We start from the raw sequence: 23,708 nt of genomic DNA, 5'->3' as shown, positions 1-23,708 counted from the left end.
TTGGTTATGAACTCTGGGTGTGGTGTTTGCCCAAGCTAATGCCATGTGGTTTCTCTGCCTCTTTTATTAAAAGTTTCATTTCTACACTCAGACTCTGTGCTTGCCAGTGGCGAAGCATTGCATCTCCCAGGTGCCCAGGGGTGTATGAATTTCCCAGGCTACTGCACAGGGGCTCAAGCCCGTTCTGTGTGAGATGGATGGAAAGGAACCCCTAGATACTGAACCTGGCCCTGGCTGCGGCCATGTGCAACTACCTGCCCCCTGTTGGAGCTCAGCCAGGCAGACCTCAAATAACATGTATGGGGGTTCGAACTTACAGACCCTCCAAGCAGCCCTTTAAAAGTGGCGCATGCCGAGAAGCGCCAAGAGAGTGTCACTCAGGGGTTACAATACATCTCAGGGCAGGAGCTGCTTGCTCTGGAACAGCGCCTCTGCCCCTTTTCGCCCGGCCTGCGCGGTCCGCCGCCGCAGGGGGCGCTGTACCCATGGAGCGCGGCTGGCAGAGACCCTCTGCCTCCACTCTTGTCCCAGCCGCCTAGCTCGTTGGCAAGTCTCGCGAGACTGCCCCGGGCTGTTCCGGATCCGGCAGGCCAGGCAGGCAGACGCGCGTGGAGGTGGTGGCCATGGCGCTCTACAACTTTAAGAAAATTATGGTGGTTCCTTCCGCCAAGGTGAAGCTCTTCTTCGCTCCCCTTCAGGGTTGTCGCAGTGGTAGCGGCGGGGGCGCGCGCCGTATTTCTTCTAACGGCCGCTGGGGAGCGGCGGTAGCTCGCCCTGAGCTAGAGCCATGTGTGCCCGGAGCGCCGCCCCGCGCCCAGCTCGTCACTAGCGCGTGGGACCGTCACTGCCCCGTGCTGCCTCCGGCCGCGTGCACCGGGACCGGATCGGGGACGGCGGGGGCCCCGAGGACTAGCGGGATGGGGGGAAGTGGGGTGTTGGGCTGCGTACGTGTCACAGACATGGCGGGAGGGATAGTGCAGTGGTTAGAGCCTTGGCGTTGCAAACCCTCGTTGTGAGTTCCGTCCGCGACGGGCCCGTCTGGGTCTGGGACAGGATAGATTGAAAAAGAATCAAGCCAGGATGGTGTTTGGTCCTGCTGTGAGTGCAGGGGACTGGGCTCCATGACCCCAAGGTCCTTTCCAGGTCTGTGAGAGGTGTGTGTGTGCGTGCATGATCTCTGCCCTGTGACACTAATCCTGTGAATGGGTGAGGGCAGATCCAGCCCCCAAACCCTGCCTGTAATTCTGCTCAGCCCAGCTTGGTAGTCCTTAGCCTGGAGGCTTCAAGTTGGCTTCAGTGACACTGAAGAGGTTTTGAGCTTTCACGAATGCCGGTGTCCACCCTGGACACGTGAAAGACTGGGGTGCAGGAGAGATCGGTGTTTCATTTAACTAACCCAGGTGTGTGGAGCTTTTGCCAGGGATCACGATGCACTGACTCACAGAAAAATGACGCGGGGGCATACGGCCAAGGAGGAGTGCTGATCCGGCACTGAAGTATGAAGGAGACAAAAAAAAAACAACTCAAAAATGTTGCTCTGAAGTGAGAAATAAAAGGGAAAAAACACACTTCTTCCAAGCTCTAGCCCCATAGATTGGGAGAGGTGCTAAGGCTCAGGGCTTACCCCCAGATTAGGATTAACTCTTCTGGGGGCCTGGGGCTAGTAGGTTTTGTGAGGCCTCCAGGGGATCTTTGGTAGAGCCAAAATAAGGGGTTCGGTGTGTGTGAAAGGGCTGCTGGTGAGTAGGTGAGGGGTGTGGGTTCTGGATAGAAGTTTTGGTGCAGGAGTGGGCCCTAGTGCTTCAGTCATGGTGCTCAAGCCAAGAGGGGAGCCCCATCACTGGTTCCCCGCTGTGTGGGGGATGGGATGGGGATTTCTGGGCCTTGCAAGCCTGATGAGGGTTAGCTATGGGCCACAGGTTTCCCACCCTTGCAGTAACGCAATCAAGAGGGAACATTTCTGACTTGGTGTTTTAATCCCTTAGATGTTAAAGTGTCTCTTGAGCCTTTACTGGGTTATCTCTTACAAAACAGGTCCTAAAAAATAAGTTACTGAGAATTTGCAGGTGGGTATGATTAACTTAAGGAAAAAATACTTTGGGATTGCTGGAGATTCAAATGGGTTTTCCAGCATGCCCGTTACTATTTATGACACAGTGGTGAATTAATAGTCTTAGCAATGACAAGAAGAAGAAGTCTTGTGGCACCTTATAGACTAAGAGATATTCTGGAGTGTAAGCTTTTGTGGGCAAAGACCCGCTTCCTCAGATGCATGAGTGGTGGGGTGGTTTCAGAGGTAGAGGAGGGGCGCTAAGGGACGAGAACTGAGAAAGCGTTGTTCCAGGTCAGCCATAAAAATGTTGCCCATGAAAGCTTATGCTCCAAAATATCTGTTAGTCTATCAGATGCCACAAGACTTCTTGTTGTTCTCGAAGCTACAGACTAATACGGCTGCCTCTCTGATACTAGTCTTAGCAGTGTTTGCATGGAACACATGTGAAATGTATTGGGGCAATGTTTCCCAAAGTGTGATCTGCGGCTCAGTACTGGCCCTTGGTGGGGGGGGGGAACGATCCCCAGAAAATATACATATTGTCACTATGTATTATTGTGAATAAATAATAAGCAGTGAACATTTATTCATTTTTCATACGCGTTTATATTTTTGGTCCTCAAAAAAAGGTACTGTCCCTATTTTTACTTTTGCCTTTGCAGCTGCTCCACAACAGCTCTTCTTTCAACAACCATCATTATCCTACATGATGCAAAAAATTCTTAACTTCCACAACAGTGATTTAAAGTGGACGTGTTGTATTTTATCAACCTAATTTCAGGCAAAAGTGTGGTGTGAAATATTAACTATATACGAATTCTTTCAATAGTTGCTTAGGTGTCTTTTTAAAACACTTAACTGTTCTGTTTTCTTTTTAAAATAATTTTCATATTAGAATATGTGTTCTTAGCAGTAAGTAACACAGTCTTTGCTTAAAAATATTTATTTTTTTTAATTGCAGGACTTCATAGATTTGACATTGTCGAAGACTCAGCGAAAGACTCCAACAGTCATACACAAGCATTATCAAATTCACCGCATTCGACAGTTTTATATGAGAAAGGTTAAATACACCCAGCAAAACTACCATGACCGACTCACCCAGATCTTAACAGATTTCCCAAAATTAGATGTAAGTGACTTCAGCAATTGCTGAGTGAAAGAAAATGTACCTCAAGTTCATCATTTCTAATGCTGTGACTTTAAATTGTGAGGTTTTGTTGGCTAAGCAAAATCAGGCTGACTCACTATTTGGATAGGAGACTTAGCCAGAAAAATATCTGCAGGGAGAGGTAATGATAATTCAGATGGCTTATTTCTGTGAGTAAAGTTTTGAATCAGTGCCCCAGCATGATTTTTAGGGTGACGTGAGCTCCATGAAAAAAGGCTTCAAGATGAAAGGTGAAAAGACAAAAGTCATAAGCACTACTGATGATTATCTCTGGCACCTTCTCCAGATGTCAGAGTTTCAGTAGAAGTTGAACCTCTCTAGTCTGGCACTCTTGGGACGTGACTGTTGCGGAACCAGATAATTTGCCAAACCATGAGAGATCAATATTATCTACCAGCATTACCAAGACTTCTGCTACTTACTGGGAACTTAGAAGACAGTTAAGGGTAAATTACTGGTAAATTAACAGCACAGAACACAAAGAGCCAGGCGTGGTGGCTGTAGACATGCTTTATGGGACCACACAAAACTTGGATACAGTATACATGGACATCCAGGTAATTAAAATCATGCCAGACCACATATGTTGATGGACCAAAGAATGTCGGACTAGAGAGGTTCAGCCTGTACTAACTTCTAGATAAATTTGATAGACGCTGCAGTTGCATGATGGATAAAGAAATATAGCCAGTTGCAGGACCACGTGACCTCCTATTTCCAAGTGAAAGGTGCTAAAGAAACAGAAGGTATTTTCACAGTTGTTATTGCCATTCAAATCTTTTGACCTTATAGCTGGAGATACACAGTCTTCAGTGACTTCAGTCGGGTTTTGAATGTGCATGTGGATCTATCTGGGCATAATACAGTGTGTGTGGATTTTTCCAGATTTCTTTTTCTAGTGGCTGATCTCCATTACAAAGTACATCTATTTGCTCAACTAGTATAGTGTTTGTGTTATGGTTAAGCTTCTATAAATAAAGCTTGTGGGTGGGTAAAATATTTTGATTTATTTTAAATAAGGATGAAGGGATGTGTTGTAAACACTTTAAAAGGATTTAGTTGAAGAACATGCATTCCTCATACGCTGAAGGATTTATGAATGCATGAAAAATTGTCTGTATAAAGAGAGACAACTCTTAGAGAATTTACAGTAGCATTCAGTGAAAGAGGAATTGCTTTTCTGTGTTCCTGCAGTAGAAGTGTGTTAGGCTGGTACTGCACTTGCAGTCTCCCTCCTCTATACAATATAATCTTTTGTTTTAACAAAAACTGTTCTTATAAAGAAAAAGGCACAAACATAAGGCCTACAAAATATGAAATCTAAGTTACAGATAAAACATTCAAATTTATGAATAAGCTGATGGTTTTCTTTAGAAATTGCTAGATATAGAACATGGTCTTGTTTGTATTTGTCATCTCTACAACTTGTTTCTTCTGTTTATGGAAAAGTTGAAATTAGTAGTAAAATGTCTTTGTCACCGTAAAAGAAAATATTGAAAAAGGTTTTCATTAACTTATTTTATACTTTTTTAGGATATCCATCCATTTTATGCAGATTTGATGAATGTTCTCTATGACAAAGATCATTACAAGTTGGCCTTAGGACAGATTAATATTGCCAAAAATCTCATTGACAAGTAAGATACCTTAATTTATTTTTCTGTGACTTGGTTTTGTCATAACAACAAATTAATCTCTTCTTTCTTCCTGCAATAGTGTTGCTAAAGATTATGTGCGCCTGATGAAATATGGTGACTCCCTTTATCGATGCAAACAATTGAAACGGGCAGCTCTGGGGCGTATGTGTACGATTATCAAAAGACAGAAGCAAAGTTTAGAATATTTGGAACAAGGTATGTAATACAAATATTAAATATTTTTGAAAGAGAATTTAGAATACAAGATGTATGCTGAAGACTTTTTGTCATCTGTTATGAAAAACGCTTAGAATTACTTTAACAGAAAGAGGAAAAACATATTTTATTTCTTCAGTTTATTTGCTTTGTGAAACTGTCCACATTCAATGGCTAGCTAGTTTGATTATTTCCCTAAAATAGTTGGGTAAATGCACCTATTTTTGAGAGAGTTTTGCATGTGAAGGAGAGAGGAAAAACATTTTTAAAAACAGGAAAATAGAGTTACCACAAATAATTGGTGCAGGAGCCTTGGAGAGAAGACTTCACAATTCGTTTGCAGAACTGACTAGGTTTCTTGTTGTTTGCAGTGTTGTAGGCTTGTTGGTCCCAGGATATTTAGACAGACTGGGTGAGGTAGTATCTCTTATTAATGAAAGAAACTAGCTTTTGAGCTTGCTTAGAGCTGTTCTTTGGGTCTAGTAAAGGTTCTCAGAGTGTTATAGCTGAATGTGAGAGGGAACAGACTTTACCATGATGATCGTCTGAAATGCGTTAATTGCATATGCCATACATCTGAATACATTTCTCAAAAATGCAAGAGCTCTCTGTGCAAGATTGAGAGCTTGTCTGTCTTACAAACATGATGGTAAAATAAGAGATTATGTCACTCACCTTCTCTCTTTTGATTTCCAGTTGACAGTCTCAAATATTGCATTCATGTGTAATTACATTTGTACAGTGTATTTTTCTTAGCATTTAATTCACTGACTGAATGATATAGGCCATCATTTAGCAACTTATCTGTATCTGTTTGCTGTGTCTGATTTAATAGATGCCAAATATTTGTATATTTTCCTCTCTCTAGTCCTTTTGCCTAATGGTCACTTTATAGCTAAATGTTGGAGAGGAGCGCAGGGAATTTGAGATGTTAAATGTTGTGCTTTACAACAGACAGTGACACTTTATATTTAGGTTCCATTTTTAAATAGATTATCTAGGGTTAATAATGTTTTCATAAATGGTTAATAATGATAAACAACCTATTTAATTTTAAAAAGTTTTACTGATGTACTTATTACTATAACAGTAATATATCTAACTTGTTCTTGTTACATGTTTTATTAATATACTAACACTTTATGAGGCACTTACAAATGGAAACTTAATGCAAAACTATGTCTAAATTAAATAAATGTGGTTTCTGAATAAAATAAGACTCTTTCCCATCTACAGTGGAGCCCTGATTGATGGGATTTCGACTTACGCATTACTTGCAATAATGCGAGTCGAAATCGTGAGTGGCGGGGATCCGGGAACCAGGCAGCAGGCTGGCTTCTGGCTCCCCTCCACTTGCAGGAGCTGGGAAACTGACCAGCATAGCCAGGACCGAGGCCCCTCCCCGACCTGGTCACAACTGACACAAAGTTCAATTTACATGTGGTTGCCCAGGAATGCAACCTACTTGTAAGTCGGGGGTTTACAGTACAAAGAAAGATATGGTCCCTTCTATTTTAGTACATCTAAACTTTATCACACATATACTTCAGTAAAGTTTTAATTTTTTTCAGTGCGACAACATTTGTCTCGTTTGCCAACTATTGATCCCAATACACGAACTCTTCTCTTGTGTGGTTACCCAAATGTTGGAAAATCAAGCTTTATAAATAAGGTTTGTACATTTATAAAGTATACTAGAAGCCTGGTTGCAGCTCTGCTTCCAAGTGGAAGTTGGGCTTGAAGAAAGTTCTAGGCAGAAGCTTCTTGTAATATGCATCCAAAGTGCATGGGCTGGAGCCATGTGCTGGCTGAGGGAGGAGCTCTGTTGGGAGCTGGACTGGGGAAGGGTCAGGAAGGGAGAAGGGGCCCTGTTGGGGGAGGCTGGGCCGGACCCCATGTTGGGTGTGGGAGGGACTGTCACAGTGCAGGGAGCTCTGTTGTGGGGACTGGGTTGGGCCCCGCGCTGGCTGAGGTAGGGGCTGGGGCCATAACGCAGGGAGGAGATGGGGAGAACATGGTAGAACCTTGCCCAGACAGACGGATGGGCACAGCACCAATAATATACAGTAGACCCCCTGACTTATGCAGAAGTTGCGTTCTTGCACATCCGCACATAAGCCAAATTGCCCATAACCTGGGGGAGCCAGGAAAGTGACCAGCACAGCAGTGCAGGTCATTTTCCTGTCTCCTGTGAGTGGTGGGCAACCAAGAGCCTGGCTCTGGGCTTCCCACTGCTCACAGGAGAGGGGAAACTGACCAGCTCTGCTGTGCTGGTCAGTTTCCTAGCTCCTGTCAGTGAGGGCAGCCAAGAATCAGGCTGCTGCCCCTGACAGGAACTGTGAAACTGTTCCTGTCAGGGCGGCAGCTGAGTCAGGCTCTCAGCTGCTACTGCTCTGACCAGTGCTGCTGCACTGGTCAGTTTTCTGGCTCCCTTCAGTGGCAGGCAGCCTGGAGCCAGGCACCATCTTCCCGCCACTCAGTCATGTTAATCTGAGATTCATGCAACTTGAGTGTGTGTCTCGCAGGGTTTTAGTGTGTATGACTACATATATTATGCACTACTTTAACATTTAAATAATTTGAAAGACTCTACCAAAGATCTTAGCTAGCAGGTCCCTGTGGAATTTTAGGGGTTTGGTATGAATCTGAGGGCTATACAAGGATACAAAACACAGATTTCTTTCTAAATCAGTTTAGTGTACCGTAAGTTTTCCCAGTGTGGGAGAAGTCTTTTTTTTTTTCATCTCAAAAGTTGTATTAACCTTGATCCATTGAGAATTACCATGTTACATCTCATAGAGCTGGAAGGGACTTTGGGAGGTCATTGAGTCCAGTCCCCTGCCCTTTTGGCAGGCACCAAGCACCAAGCACCATCCCTCTTTTAATCTATTTACCACAGATCCGTAAATGGCCCCTTCAGGGACTGAGCTCACACCCTGGGTTTAGCAGGCCAGTGCTCAAACCACTGAACTATCCCTCCCCCTATAAGTCTGGTGTAGCAAAGAGTGTGTATGATAATTAATATGCTGATGTCAGGAAAACAAGTTGTCTTAGTAAAGAAAAAAATCTATTTGGGATTTTTCTTGTTTTGAAGGTGACAAGAGCAGATGTGGAAGTGCAGCCTTATGCCTTTACTACAAAATCCCTCTTTGTGGGACACATGGATTATAGGTATTTGCGATGGCAGGTAAGAACTACTGCCAATTTATCACTCCTTTCTGAATCCTGCTACTCTTGAGAAAACCATTTTGATTGGTGATGATCGTTTCTAATGTATTGTACTTAGAGAGTTGCTGTGGAAAATCTCTTTACTTAATGTGCTGACTAAGATCATGTCTGAAGCTATGCTAAAAACAGATCCTAGGGTTTTTCAGTTCCTGGGTGGGAAAGGGCATGTGAGAAGCTCCAGGATAGTAACAGAGTGATTAATCTTCAGAGTGAATCAGGTCAGGGCAGGTCTCTCCACCCCTGATTCATTCCAAGTGAAAATGCACACAAACTACAGGCAGTCTTTTCTTATATTATTGTGATACACTTTGTCAGACTATAAATTCAAGTACTCGGTCTCTTCTTCATTTAAAATGAATGCTATTGTCATCTTATTCAGTTTTCGTATTTTTACTTGGAATGAATTCGTAATGTCACGGCTGAAAGGAAGCAATATGTATAGCTGCTGTTGTCAGCATCTTTTCTTTTAGGTTTTTATACTGTGCAAATTATGATAGTATCTTAACACATTCCAGTATAAATTGAACCTTTCTAATCCGGAGCATTCTTATTCAGCAACATCCATAATCTAGTATGATTTTCGTTAGCTTGATGACCGTACGTTAATTTTAGTTGTGTTTCATAAGTACAGTAAAGTGAAGGTAAATACAAATAAATACAGTATAAGTTTACAGCATACAGTACTGCTGTCATTGGTAAATGAAGTACTCTGTGTACACTTTTGTTTATTGCTTAATATCCAATCTTGTTTTTCTTTAGTGTTATGCATTGCTTGGTATACCTTTCTGTTATCCAGAATATTTGAATATCTGGCAACCTCCGGGTCTTGGGGCTGCCAGATATGAAAGAGTTACTCTATAAATATATTTGATGCTGTGTGTTCATTAGAGAAGACACGTCTTGCACTTGAAGCAGAAAGTGGTAAGGTTTGTGGTGCTCTGAAGCTCCCAGGGGTGTTGATTCCACAGTCTTAGATTGCCCTCAGAGAGGTGTGTTCTCACACATGTATAAGCTTTACTCTGGAAAGTTCTGTTGTGCATGAAGAGCAAAGTTAATTTCAGGGGGAATTCTGCACCACTACTCATGCACAGAATTCATGTTCCCTGCAGATTTCTTTGCTTCCCTGATGAAAACAATGGGAAAGTAAAGGGAGGCTGCAAGAGTGGTTACACACCTGCCCCAGCAGTGTGGGTGTGTTATTTCGGTTGCCCAGGGCAGCAGGTGGAGAGGTAAACCGTGGAGCAGAGAATTCCCCTGTTGGTGTTTTCTATCTTGCACTGGGCTCATGTGCTAGTCCTGGCTGGGCTCTGATTTGGGAGCAAAGCTGCCTTTGTTTCTACAAGAAGCGGATGGGGCTGTGTCAGACCAATCCATAGATCATTCCCCTGCAAGAAGCTCTGCACTTCTCCCACCACCACTTCTTGATACCCTTCATTCCCCAGCCTTGGGGAGAAGCATCACTCTATGGGAGCTGCTTCCCTATCAGCTCAACCCCCTTTCATTAGGACCCCTTAAAATCCCTCCCGCTCCCAAATCTCCATTGTGCCAAGTCCAACCCTCCTGCATCTATACCCCAACCCTGTGCTCAGTCTTTCTCTCCTCCCTCAACATGCACCTTCAGCATTCTGAACGCCATTCCCCAGCACCTGGAATTCTAGCCACCTTCACTTGAAATACCTGTAGAGACCTGGGTTCTTCACTGAAATGCCTGCACACACATTACCCAGCGCTGGACTCTCTCACCCCACATCTGGATCCTTCCAAAGTTGGATCTTGCTGACCTGAGCCTGTTTGCCCCACATCTGAATTGTGGGGGTCAGGGCTGGGTGTGGCTGAGGGGCTCTGCCTCTCAATATCTTGGTGCAGCTGGTGTGGTGGGCCAGGGCCCTGGAGTGTTTTTGGGGCAGGCCAGGCTGTTGTGCTGTGTCAGGCTTGGGTGCAGCCTCACTGCTGAGTCCAAGTCCTCGGGAGAAGGGAGGGCTGCAGGTAAACTTCTACCTGCTCAACGCCATGCTGGAGCCTCTGTATTTATTTATTGACAAATAGGATACTCAAAACTTCGGTATTTTTCATGCAGAATTTTTAATTTTTTGGTGCAGAATTCCTTCAGGAGTCATGGTGGTTGATCACGTTCTGTGTCTTAGAGCTTTAGATGACCTTTTAGATGTCACTTCATTTAATATTCTATGGGAAACCAGTGTAGGGAGCAGAGGATAGGTTATACGCTCCTGCTTTGCTTCTTTCGTAACCAGTAAGCATGAACATACTGTGAAAGATTGATTGGTCCATGTCTCTTCTCTCTCTTCATCTCTAAACCACAAGATCTTATTACTTCTATGGCTAATTTGTTACATTAAGATGTGAGTTAATTATGTTAATCTACATTGTAGGTGATAGATACCCCAGGTATTTTGGATCATCCTTTGGAAGAGAGGAATACCATTGAGATGCAGGCTATAACAGCGCTTGCACATCTTCGTGCTGCTGTGCTGTATGTAATGGATGTGTCTGAGCAGTGTGGGCATAGTCTGGAAGAGCAGCTAGAACTCTTCAAAAATATTAAGCCACTATTTGCTAATAAGGTAGATCTGATTTACAGTATTAGTCAAATTTAACTTTTCACAATGTGAAATGTTGAGCTGAATAATATTTTTTACTTTCTTTCCATTAGCCTCTTATAATTGTAGCGAACAAGTGTGACGTGAAGAGAATTTCTGAACTTCCTGAAGAAAATCAGGTTAGGAAGGCCCTTTCTCGAATTTACAAAAGCATTATGTTCATGTGTCATGGAATAATAAGTTAGAGTGTGCACCGGTGAGCTCCATTGTGTAACTTGTTAATTGGTTGTTTTAACAGCCTGATGAATAGTAAGTGTGTCTTCAGGTCTTGATTTGTGTATTTAAAAAATCATGAATACCTGCTAAGTTTGTTTTCCTCTGTGTGTGTGTACAGTAAAAGCCAGATTATATGGAATTTGGATGACCACTATGCTCAATAACCTGCACCTGCTCCCGCAGGGCTGGCTGCTGTGGGGCCAGGAGCCAGCTCTCCAGCTCACAGCTACCGCAGAGCTGGGGACCGGCTGCCCTGCTCCAAAATCTGGCACTTTGGATTATTTGGCACCCTCAGTACCCCAGGGGTGTGAGATAATACATCTTCCACTGTTTTTCCATATAGGGGTATGTGTGTGATTAGTCTGTCCTTTTTCATGAATGCAAAGCATGCCTGGCTCCTGTTGATTTCATAGTACAGCCAGAGGGGGTCATCTGATCTGAAGTGTCGAATAACAAAGGTCAATGAATCTCACTGAACATTTTCTGTATAGAGACAACTGAGTACTAGTGTGAGGCACATTGTCCTGAATTGAATAAATGGGAGTTATGAGTGAAGTGGTATCTCAACATATAACCTGATTTGTCATGTCCATTCAGGTAACCATGATTTTCACAAGTTCTGAGCATGTTTCTAACGTCTGGTTTTTATCTGTTTGTTACTATTTGCATCTGATCTTCATAAAGTGTTTATGTATAACATTTGTCTATGCTAGGTTTCTGTAGTTTCTTTTGGGAAAACCTCTGTTAATACCAATGCTCAATAACATCAGAAGAAAATTTTATTTTGAGATAAGGTTAGAAGTTTGACTTTGTTAATGAGGTGGAAACAGTGATCTTCACGAACTAATCAGAACTTTAAGTTTGTGTGTGCTCTCTTTCAGAAAATGTTTGAAAATTTAGAAGCGGAAGGATTTCCTGTAGTAGAGACAAGCACTTTAACAGAAGAAGGCGTGATTAAGGTTAAAACAGAGGTGAGTTTCTTCTTTCATTTATATAAATCTTGTTCCAAATAGCTATCTAGCTTTTGTTTTACTGTTTATAATGTTAGTCTTTATTAAAATAGTGGACTGGTCCTGTGGCTTGAGACAAATATAGCAAATTTTCCTGTGTATCTGAGGAACTAAGACATTCAAATGTTGAAGTTTTGGGTCTCTCCTTGGACAGATAGTGCCAGATTAGCAAAACTGTTTGGTTGCTTTCTGTGATGGGAATAAATGGAGGTTAGGATGACAGAAGTAAGCATGATTTTTTCTAACATTTATTTTACAGTTTTGCTAACTGAAACAGCCTTGAAAATTACATTATTGAAGATCCTGGGGTGATGATAGCTACTCCCCCTTATCACAGCCTTTAACAGTGCAGTAGAAGCAAAATAGATTGTAGGTCACAACATCTAACGTGGCAGAAGACACTATACACGTTAAAATGAAGACCCCTGATCTTGATTTGCTGTTCATGGACTGAAGAGTTCCTGTTTGTTAACACTGAATCATTGGTTAGATTTACAGAACTTCTGTGTGGCGCCTTGAATCCTGGTAGAATTACTCTGTATGAGCAACTTCTCCACTTTCTTTTGGATATTAATTTTAATTTGACAACATATGCTGATGATGTTTTGGTCATTTCTTAAACCAGTGTGTCTTGCTGTACAGAAATAAGACATTAGGAAACTCTACTTACTTTGAAATCTTGTCCCATCCAACTGTCTTTTCATTAAAAAGATAACAGTTTGGCCATGATTCTGCTTCCAAAAAGCAGAGAACTGTGCTCAGCTAAAAATAAAACTCCCACTAGATATTCTGAAGGAGCTAAAGCTTAGTTTTGAAAAGGTCCTGTGTAGCCCCAGAAAGAAATCTAGACAGTTTGTTTTTTGGGAAACATTTATGGATTCCTAACGGATATTACTCATGGCTGACGCTGGAAACTATTTTAAATCCTAGATTAAATTAAATTGACAACCAGCTTCTTAACTATAATTCAGTTCACTTCCTTGGCCTTATTGTCCAGATTTCTTGGAGTACATTAAGACACCAGCTTGGCTGCGGGTTTTTTTTCTGTAAACTTTTGTCTGATTTTTCTTCCTTTATTGCTTGTAGAGTCTCACTGAAGAAGAGTCTGCTCCCATGTAGTCATAGATGAAATATGAATATTGTTACATAACTGTTCTTGATATCTCTTTATTTTAAAACTCAGTAAAAATATTTTGTGGCGGTGGGGATGTAGACAATGACTTAAATTGGGGTTTAAACTGTCTCCATATGTGAAAAGCCAGTGCATTAAATTACTTAATAAGGAAGGCTTCTTTCCTTTCACTGACAGTGACATCTTGTACATTTTTAGGCTTGTGACAGACTGTTGGCCCACCGTGTTGATACTAAAATGAAAGGAAATAAGGTGAACGAAGTGCTGAATCGACTACATTTAGCTGTACCAACCAAAAGAGATAATAAGGTAGGTTATTAAAATGTTGGTGTCATTTTCAGTAGTCTTTGAAGAATCTTTTACTGACTTAATGTGAAGATTCATTTTATTGGGTTCCTGTGGACTCAGGGTCTCCTTTCATGTGTTGGCATAGTGAATCAACGTGCAGTCGGGGCTGAGAGATAGCTGTGTCCCCTCAACTCTCACCATTGGGTGCCTTTTACACTGACTTGCTAAGACCAAGCAATCCTGATTTGCCTCCACACACCCTCCATCATGTAAAATCACTCCAGGTATACTGTGTGTATTACAGCTGGCCACCCATTAGTTACACAGCAAACTCATAGTGCCAGGCTTTCCCCCCAGAAATGTGCATCTTGTACTGCCCAGCATCCTTCTGGGCAATACAAGCTAATGTAAAGGTCATCTTTCCATTGACAGAATATGATATGCATAAGTCTTGCTATCCCAAAGGAAGTTTTCTGACCACTTCAATCCAAACATGTACTGGGTCAGACAAAAGAATAAAAAAAGTTGATAGATTTTAGGTGATCACAAGTAATAAGGGAGAAAAATCGTGATTGTTTACAAAGAAATAAAATAACTCCTAACTTAAGTTAAATGAATTCAAAGCAAATGTTTTTCTTTCACCACATTCTTTCCCAGTCTTACTGTCTGGAATCCTTTCATCGAAGACCCTTCCCCCTGTTCAGAGTTAATTTCCTTATCCTTTAATAGTGCCGTTAGTAGAGATTAAGGGATAGATCATTTGGGGTGTCTGTTCCCCATTTTTCTATCTTTCCTACCTTCTGAGTATCGTCTCCTGCTGGGATTCAAGAGACAGGAAGTCTATGAGAAGGGACATGCCAGCTGTTTCTTTGCCAAGATATAAATTCTTGTTCATACTCTTTTGACGAAGAGTGGCTCCTTAACCAGGGATATTCTGTTTAATTCTGTTGACATATGGCTGAGGTGTAAGTTTACCTTTTGACTTTGAGGAACCAGTATGTGTCTGGTTTTCTGAAGGTGGAATATGTTTCAGTAATATTTATACAGTGGAAGCTTATAAAATTACACATTATAATGCCATGCATATTCTTGCAGGACAGAAAGCACATTGAATTTTCAGAAAGTCTTCCTTCACAAGGCATATTTTGTACAAAATCCATTATAGTTTTTGTAAAAACAGTGAACAGTGGGATACAGACTGTTGCAATCAGTTAAGATTATTGACATTAATTTTCTTACAGAGAAATACAGTGTGACAGTGCTTTATTTGCAAGACAGAAAATTTGGGATTTCCACATTGTTTTAAAAGGAAAAGAATCACATGCTTTTGTGATCAGTTTGTTGCATTAATTTCAGGAAAGGCCACCTTTCATTCCTGAGGGAGCAATAACTCGTAAAAAACGCATGGAAGTAGATGTACCTAAGAAAAAGACGGTAAGTGGTTTACAGAACAGTTCTGACACCCTTGAATTGAGGAATTAGAGGTGTGTGTGTTTTTTTTAAGTGATCATTGAAAAGTACAATATTTATCAAAACAAAAAAGCACGGCTTTCTCTCTGTTACCATACAATATTTATATATGTCTTTTCAGGAGAGAGACGTGGAAGTGGAAATGGGAGATGATTATGTTTTGGATCTTCAGAGTAAGTGTTACTGAAGTCTAAGTGTAGTTATTTTAAATTATGAAATTGGGCTGAAGTTGTGTCTTTCTGCATTTATAGGAGAAAGTTTCAAGCAGGAGAATCTTGCCTATTTCAATTTTAAGTGTCCTGGCTGATATTTTAGGGAACTCTACCAGACATGTTCTCTCTAATGCCAAACTTGTAAAATTGGCTTTCTGCTCTCCCTGGTGTTGTGATATCACTTGCAGTGTATTCCAGTTTGTAAGTCTCGGGGGTAGCTGTATTACTCTATGGCTGTGTCTACACGTGCCCCAAACTTCGAAATGGCCATTTGCATGGCCATTTCGAAGTTTACTAATGAAGCGCTGAAATGCATATTCAGCGCTTCATTAGCATGCGGGCGGCAGCCACGCTTCGAAATTGACGAGCCTTGCCACCGCGCGGCGCGTCCAGACGGGGCTCCTTTTCGAAAGGACGCCGCCTACTTCGAAGTCCCCTTATTCCAATGAGCTCATGGGAATAAGGGGACTTCGAAGTAGGCGGCGTCCTTTCGAAAAGGAGCCCCGTCTGGACGCGCCGCGCGGCGGCAAGGAGCGTCAATTTCGAAGCGCGGCTGCCGCCCGCATGCTAATGAAGCGCTGAATATGCATTTCAGCGCTTCATTAGTAAACTTCGAAATGGCCATTTGCATGGCCATTTCGAAGTTTGGGGCACGTGTAGACATAGCCTATATCTGCAAAAACAATGACAAGTCCTGTGGCACCTTGAAGATCAACAGATTGATTTGGGCATAAGCTTTTATGAGTAAAGACCACTTCTGATGAACTGCTTTTTTAACCAAAAAAGCTTATGCCAAATAAATCTGTTCATCTTAAGGTGCCATGGGACTTGTTTTTGTTTTTTCAGTTTGTAGATTTACTGAAACAGAATGAATGGCTTCATGACTCAGCTCTTCTTTTTTTGTCCTCTTTGGACATAGCTGATACATACTATAACATGATCCTTTTTTTAAGGGAAATAGTTGATTGTGGAGAGAATAATTCAGTGTGATTTTTCACTTTTTTATTGCTGCTCGTTATTTGTGGGTTGCATGTATTGTCACTGTTTGATAAGATTTCCAGTGAAGAACTTTATATCAGTATGTGGCATAGGTTCAGAATGCTAGTGAATTCTTACTTTTTAGAGACAAGCTTGTGTTTTATGTCATGATGCAAATGTTTTCTTCCACTACAGATTTTTCTGTAAAATGTTTCAGCAAGTTAAAATATTGATTAACTATTACTTGGTTTTTTTTTTTTAAGAATACTGGGATCTAATGAATTCATCTGAAAAATATGACAAGATACCTGAGATCTGGGAAGGACATAATATAGCTGATTATATTGATCCAGATATCATGAGGGTAAGCTTTAAACTAAGGCTGTGTCTACACTAGACTTTTGTTAACAGAAGGGACCTTCTGTTGACATATCTCAGGGAGCGTCTACATACACAAAGCATTCTGTTGACAGAACTCTGCGTTTCCCTTGAAAATTTGAGGAATAACCATTGACAGAAGTGCAGTGTAGACGTTTCTGTCAACAGAGAGGGCTTCCAGTTGCTGGGCAGCCCTGTTTGCAAGAGCTGCCATTCCTTTTTCTGTCAGCAGAGGGTAGTGTGGACTGGCAGTTCTCTGTCGACAGAACAAGTTGTGCATAGCAGCAATCTGTGATAGAGGTTCTGTCGAGATTTCACCGTTGACAGTGACTTCTGTTGACAGATGCTTCTAGTGTAGACATAGCCTATTTGTTTTACACTGTTGAGGATTATATCTCCTGATTTTTTTAATTGTTTCTGTCTTCAAGCAGTAAGACTCAGGCATAGAAAGCTAGTAAAACTTCAGTTTATGTCTCTTCCTGTATACGTCCATAACTGATAAAGTTTCTTAAATTCAAAAACAACAAACTGTTGTTTTGTAACTCTTCTCTTGGGCTGGGTCTACACATGCCCCTTCCTTTCAAAAGGGGCATGTTAATGAGCAGGTTTGAAAGATGCTAATGAGGCGTCACAATGAATATGCAGCACCTCATTAGCATAATGGCAGCTGCGGCGATTCGAACGTGCGGCTTTTCAAAACGCGCGCTGCCCGTGGAGATGGGACCTTCCGAAAGGACACTCCCCCCCCCCCCCAGTTTTCAAAAGCCCTTCTTCTTATCTTTGATGGGAAGACGGGCTTTCAAAAACCGGGGGGGGCCTTTCGGAGAGTCCCGTTTCCACGGGCAGCACGTGATTCGAAAAGCCGCACTTTCGAATCGCCGCAGCCGCCGTTATGCTAATGAGGTGCTGCATATTCATTGTGGCGCTTCATTAGCATCTTTCAAACCTGCTCATTAACATGCCCCTTTCGAAAGGAAGGGGCACTTGTAGACCCAGCCTTAGTGTATTCTTGTAAGGGACACGATACACTTCTTGGAAAAAAACATTTGCCAGAATTTTTGTATACATTAATTCTGTGTAAAGAAGATATTTTCATACCAGCTGGCAATTTTGTCCATAATGACAGCAAATTGTTTTGTCTTGAGATCAGACTTAATGCTCTTTTTTTCATTATAACAGCTTAAATAAGGTTTACTAGAGAACATGAATTCCTTCCACTCTCTGACAGTCCAGGGATAGAGGAAACTGATCATCATTCTTTTAGTGAATTATTGTCATTATGCATTCACTACTAGAAGATACTTTGAAAGTAGCTGGAATGCTAATCTTAAACTAGTAGCATCATTTTAATTTGACTAAGCAGAAGACAGCTCTTGTTGATTTTCTGTTCTGTTTCATGATTATATTGAGAAAACTAACAGGAGACTGATACGGGAGTGTATTGGTTTATCATAGAGTAACATGAGCTGGTCCCTTCTTTGAAGGCTGAGCGTGCTGCTTTTTAGTGCCTTCTGGCCCAGAGGGTGAGACTGACTTTTGGAAAATGACTTGGGTTTCCTTACATGAAAATAATCTGATGATAAGGTTGTGATAATAGTCCTTCTAAAGGTCAACTCTGTAATCAAGATGTTTCTGGTCCTAAATACACACTGGTAGGCTCAAAAAGCCTTACAGAATTACGATAAACTTTAGTGAATTAAGCTAAACCTTATTGTATTAAGTTTAATAACTATTGAGTCCATGGAGTTAAAAATGCATGTGTGTGTGGTTGTGGAATTGTACGCAACTTCTAGAGGAGGATGAGGATACTAATTATTCCAAATATCCGCCCTTTGAAGCCACCCCCTTGGAGAGAGGTTCATGTATATTGGTTCAAACTGGATGATCCAGGGAACAACGGATACCAAATGGATTTTTGGATGAATAGCCTAGTTTTAAACAGGCTCATGGCCTTCTTTCTGACCCAGCAAATAGGCAAGACCTCTAGTCCACAGAAGGTCCCCATCCTTAAGGAAAGTTTTTAATTTTGAGCTGAAACTGTGCTGAATTTGAAACTAAAAGGAAAACCCTAAGGTGGGGTTTGGAAGCACTGTTTTGTTAGGGCCAAAATTAGTTTGCGATGACCCCTGATATGCTTATTTGCATATGTGTAGGTTCTTTTACTGGTTTTTTAATGTTTTCTCTGTAGTGCCTGTTATCTTAAGGCTAAAATAGGCTTGCATTAAAAGAACTGTGTGGTATTTGTAAATGTGACGGTCACACTGTTAGCCCTAGAGAGAGCAAGCAGGTCTGCTTGGACAGCTTGTGTCTGCAGAGATAACACAAGATAGTCAGGGACTGTGCAGCTTGGAAATATCCTGATCAGATGGGGATGAGACACAAGTTCATCCACAGGCAATGTCTGGGGAGCTGGAAGTCTGAGAGTGGGGGCCCTGCATGGGTTACTGAAGGGAAATACAGGTGTAGTTGCCTTGAAATGTGACACAAACAGCATATTTTTCATTTGGTCTTTTTAAATGTTCAGAAACTGGAAGAGTTAGAAAAAGAAGAAGAGCTGAGGCAAGCTGCTGGGGAATATGACAGCGAACCAGAAAGCGAAGATGAGGAAATGATGGAAATCAGACGACTGGCCCAACAGATTCGAGAAAAAAAGAAACTAAAAATTCTGGAATCCAAGGAAAAAGATACTCAGGGTCCGAAAATGCCTAGGACAGCTAGAAAGGCAAGTATAAAATACCTTCAGTAAAACATACTTGTTCATGGATAATATGTAAGTTGCAGTGTTAAGCAAACAGCAAATCATTAGCAGGAGTGATTTCAGTTACAAGATTCTACCAATCAGTGTAGCACTTTCTCCTGTGCCCCACTTCTCCATCCTATTCCAAAACCAGGTTCTATGAGTGCCACTGGAGCTCTAGGAATAGCATACGTGGTGGTAGATAACAAGATGTGGAAATATGAGGGAAGCAATGGAACATTCTGAGACAGACAAGGGAAAAAGGTGGGGGCCTCCATAGGATGTGTATTTAGCATTCTGGACCATTTAGCTTAGTAAATAAAAACTGGTAAACTATGTAAAAGAGTAGTAATTCCATTAAGGCAATCTGGTGATTGTCAGAAAGATGCTGAAACCTTAAATCTGGTTGTTCCGTAACAAATGAAGCTGATCTCCCCCATAGCTTCTTCCCTTGTTGTTCTGCCTCAGCCTGCTGTTTACTCTCTACGTTTTCTTGTCTATATTGCCTCTGGTCCTGTTTTGTCAAATGTCTACACAGTGAGTTATGTAGGTCACATCAAACAAATGCTACTACGACTGTCTCAGTATGCCACACTATATCATATATAAAATAATTACAGGACAACTCACAGGATTTATTCACAATTTTTGTAGTGAGGTTGATTTTTTTTTCATTTTCGTCTCTAAACCCAGGGTTCTTTTAGTTGCCCTGAGTCTAACTGTATATGGGTTGGAGAGAGCTATGAAAACCTCCTGCAATGACAGAAAATGGCAGTGTATACATTAAAAATGTCACTAAGACAGTCTATTATTTTGGCCCATTCCTGGACTAGAAGTGATTGCTGGTTCCCTTTTGAAAGTTTAGGAGACTTTCTTTCCAGTTATATAAAGCAGCAGGATTTTAAGAAGTCCTATTGTAAGGCTGTGACCATTTAAGAAGGTTCTCACTGGCCTAAGTTAGAACTTTACCAGCTGTGGGTGTGTGATTTTTGGTAAAAGATTCGGATTTTACACACTTTGGGAAGAGAAGGAAATATTCAGGTAACAATTTGATTTTTAAAAATCTTTAGTCGCTCTTTAAAGTTGCTCCAGAGTTTGGAGTGTTGAACTAATCCTATGAAGATAGATTAGTCATAGGAGAACCAGTAAAGTGATCAGAAGCACATGATAAAAATCATTTCTCACATGGCTGTGCAGTTTGTCATATACATAGGTCCACGTACAAGGCATGTATATGTATTATATAAACAGTCATTTTGTTGATTAAGAGAACCTGTGGAATCACCTTTTAAAAAGAAACATTCTTTTAATTTATCTTTTTGTTTTAGGTCCAACGGAAGATGCTAGAGAAGGAGATGAGCGGTCTTGGTCTTGACATGTCTGGTAAAGAAGAAGTAAGATTGTTGCTAATGAAATATTATAAATGTATGTCCTGAAGAGTGAGGGTTTGAAAATCCCATTAGAGTCATGTGCAGAATTCCTTTGGATGCATCTGAAAATCCTTCTAAAATGTCCGTTACATCAGCAGTTGGTAAATTGAGTGAACATGACCATTAATGAATTCGTGTGGACGTGCAAATATCTTCAGTTGCTTTATCTGGTTTGAGTGATCTATAAAGTTACGTTGTGCTATTTATCTTGAAAATATTTCTGTGCCATCCTTTTTGAGCAAGATATATTAGCACCACTGTCTTATACTAAAACACTTCAGGTTGATTTGGTTGGGAATCCAGCTCCTCGGAATAAGCTTAACGTACCAGACTGGCCTTTGGGGGCACAAAGTCAGAGTAACAATTTTTAATGTGTTTTAATATTCAAGAACATATTATTTATTAGGATAAATGCTCATTCAAAATGTGGATTAGACACTGACAAATTGAGCAGGCACATTACCTCACACATCAGCACTATAAATTGATTGTTAAATGAGACAAGGTAGGTGAACTTAATACCTTTTATTGAACCAGTGTCCGTAAGGGAAGGAAAACATGTTTTCAAGCATACACAGAGCCCTTCTTCAGGAGTGTTTTCAAGTGTCTGCCACCATTTAGCAGGTAATGCAGTCATGGAGTAAATTGTCCATTGCTGAATTTTTTGGTCCATTTAATTGTATCACAAGATGCCAGCATTACTTTCTGTATTTGTAACAATGCACAATCATATAGTGAGGACTTGACTGAGACCCAAAGTCTTAAGATAACAAAGGGTTAGGATGTTAAGACTAATTAGGGGTGTCATTATACACGGAAAGTACATGGTTTGCAGAGCTCAGACTCCAGATTAATTTAGGAGCCACACTTCCCAAAGGCCTGCTGTCTCAGCCAGATCATAGGGGGAGGAGCCTGAGACCTGTATGGCATGATGGTGGTCTTTCTGACTTTGAAGCTTTTTTATGCTTTATCTTATAAAGCTATTGGTAGCAACTTCATGGATATGTCATCTACCTCAGAAGTCTGGGTGCAGAAAGCTATAGACACAGTACTATTTAAGGGAATGAGAATGAGAATGTTGACTGAGTGATACTAAGTGCATTTTGGTGATGTTTTGCATAAGAATTGTTGGAAAGACAGCAGAGAACTTTGATAAACAGTGAACTTAAGAATTTCACCTTAATGAGGAAGAACCAAGAGTGCTATATCACAGCAAGCCCCAGGATACCTTTTTATTATGATTTTTAAATTATTCTGTGTGAAGTAGACTATAGTATCTCTAATGCATCTGTGTTCTCTCTAATAAGCTAAGTCACTTTGTGAATTTCAGGCACATTATGCAGTCCAGGCAAGAAGATCCAGGAGTGTTACTAGAAAACGTAAACGTGAAGAATCTGAACCGCCTAAGTCTGCAGCACGCCATCGCAGTTCCTCTCGCCCACCACGTGATATTTCTGGTCTGCGAGATGCAAAGGTTTGTTCAGTTCATTTGTATTGCCTAACTTAACAAGAGCTGCATGTGATCACATGCATGGTCATGGTTACAGGTATTTTTAACAGAATATAGGTGAGGATTTACTCTTTGCAGAAAGTTTCCAATGATCTTCAGTGAAACTGGTCTTTTTCAGTGCTTATTTTGTGGAGTCAGATTGATCTGATCTCTTAGGCATGCTGAAAAATGGCAGCAGATTAAAGATAAGCCACTGTGTATTACTACATTTTAAAAATGTCTTCCTCCAAACACTCGTAGTAACTTTCAGAATTCAGTAATACTTTTTTAGGTGTCTGAGAAGGAAAGGCCATCTAAAATGAAATGGAATTTTTTATTTGCATCCCACATCTTGACACTTACATTCTGTCTATAAATATTTAGGTTTCCAAAGATCCCAATAGGTCAGTCTTAGTGTATTTGGAAATAGGATGCTTGTTTGAGTTTCTCCTCACAGAAGGAATTTCTAACTGAAAAAAATTTGTCTGGAAAGGAGAGTTATTTCTGCTTTGTCTCTTTTTTTACATGTGGCCTTAAAAACCCTCTCTTTGGCTGCATCTACACAGCATTTCCCTTTCAGAGGAGGAATGCAAATAAGCAAGATTAAAAATTCAGATGAAGCAGATTTACATATATTGTGCCTCATTTGCGTATTTTTGTGCAGTCGCGCTTCCAAAAGAGACTTGTCTGGAAGCAAAATCAGCTGTGTAAATGGCGTTCCTTTGGACAAAACTCCCATTTTTGAAAGAACCCTTCTTCCTGAAATGAATGCGGAAGAAGGGTTTTTTCGAAAACAGTTTTATTCCCCTGAAGGAACCCCGTCTACACGGCTGCTTTTGCTTCTGGAAAAATCTGTTCTGGAAATACGATCGTGCAAGAATATGCAAATGAGGAATGCAATATGTAAACCAGCACTTAATTTGAATTTTCAATCTCGCTCATTTGCATTCACCTTCTGGAAGGGGAATACTGTGTAGACGCAGCCTTTGTCTTTAAATGTGGAGATGGTTTGTTCTGGGCCTTGTTTTGATTTCTCCTTCCTGACCTTATGCAGTTTGGGCTTTGTAGACATTCAAGTATAATTTTGTTTCAGGTTTCTTGCAGAGGAGAAGAAAGAAATAATCTCTTTTAAATGTACATTTTTTTTTATTCCAAATAGATGGTGAAGAAGGTTAAAACTATCATGAAGAATTCTCAAAAGAAAATGAATCGCCTGGGCAAGAAAGGAGAGGCAGATAGGCATGTGTTTGACCTGAAGCCCAAACATTTACTGTCTGGCAAAAGAAAATCTGGTACAACACAAAGAAGATAAAACATTTTTCTGAATTTAAATCATTTTGCTGTCCTGTTTCTTTTTTCTAATAAACTAGATTATATAATTTGGAAACAAAAATAATTATTAAATAAATGCAGCAATCTTTCCTTGGTAATTATTCAAATCTAAA

At 40.9% G+C, this 23,708-nt stretch overlaps 1 protein-coding gene across 1 annotated transcript; it reads left to right on the top strand.

Annotated features, from left to right (window-relative positions):
• The first annotated feature begins 582 nt into the window (after positions 1-582).
• On the top strand, positions 583-23,595 carry GTPBP4 (GTP binding protein 4). The gene is made up of 17 exons (XM_074985026.1): positions 583-671; positions 3,015-3,185; positions 4,758-4,861; positions 4,941-5,077; positions 6,649-6,749; positions 8,172-8,264; positions 10,696-10,887; positions 10,977-11,042; positions 12,021-12,110; positions 13,480-13,590; positions 14,926-15,003; positions 15,161-15,212; positions 16,493-16,593; positions 19,132-19,329; positions 20,673-20,738; positions 22,105-22,248; positions 23,423-23,595. The coding sequence occupies exons 1-17, from the start codon at positions 624-626 to the stop codon at positions 23,573-23,575; spliced, it is 1,905 nt and encodes a 634-aa protein (XP_074841127.1). The 5' UTR covers positions 583-623; the 3' UTR covers positions 23,576-23,595.
• The last annotated feature ends 113 nt before the right edge of the window (positions 23,596-23,708 follow it).

The sequence above is a fragment of the Carettochelys insculpta genome, chromosome 2, assembly GCF_033958435.1.
Source record: "Carettochelys insculpta isolate YL-2023 chromosome 2, ASM3395843v1, whole genome shotgun sequence".
In the NCBI taxonomy this organism is placed as follows: domain Eukaryota; kingdom Metazoa; phylum Chordata; order Testudines; family Carettochelyidae; genus Carettochelys; species Carettochelys insculpta.
This window is presented reverse-complemented; position numbering and strand designations above follow the sequence as displayed.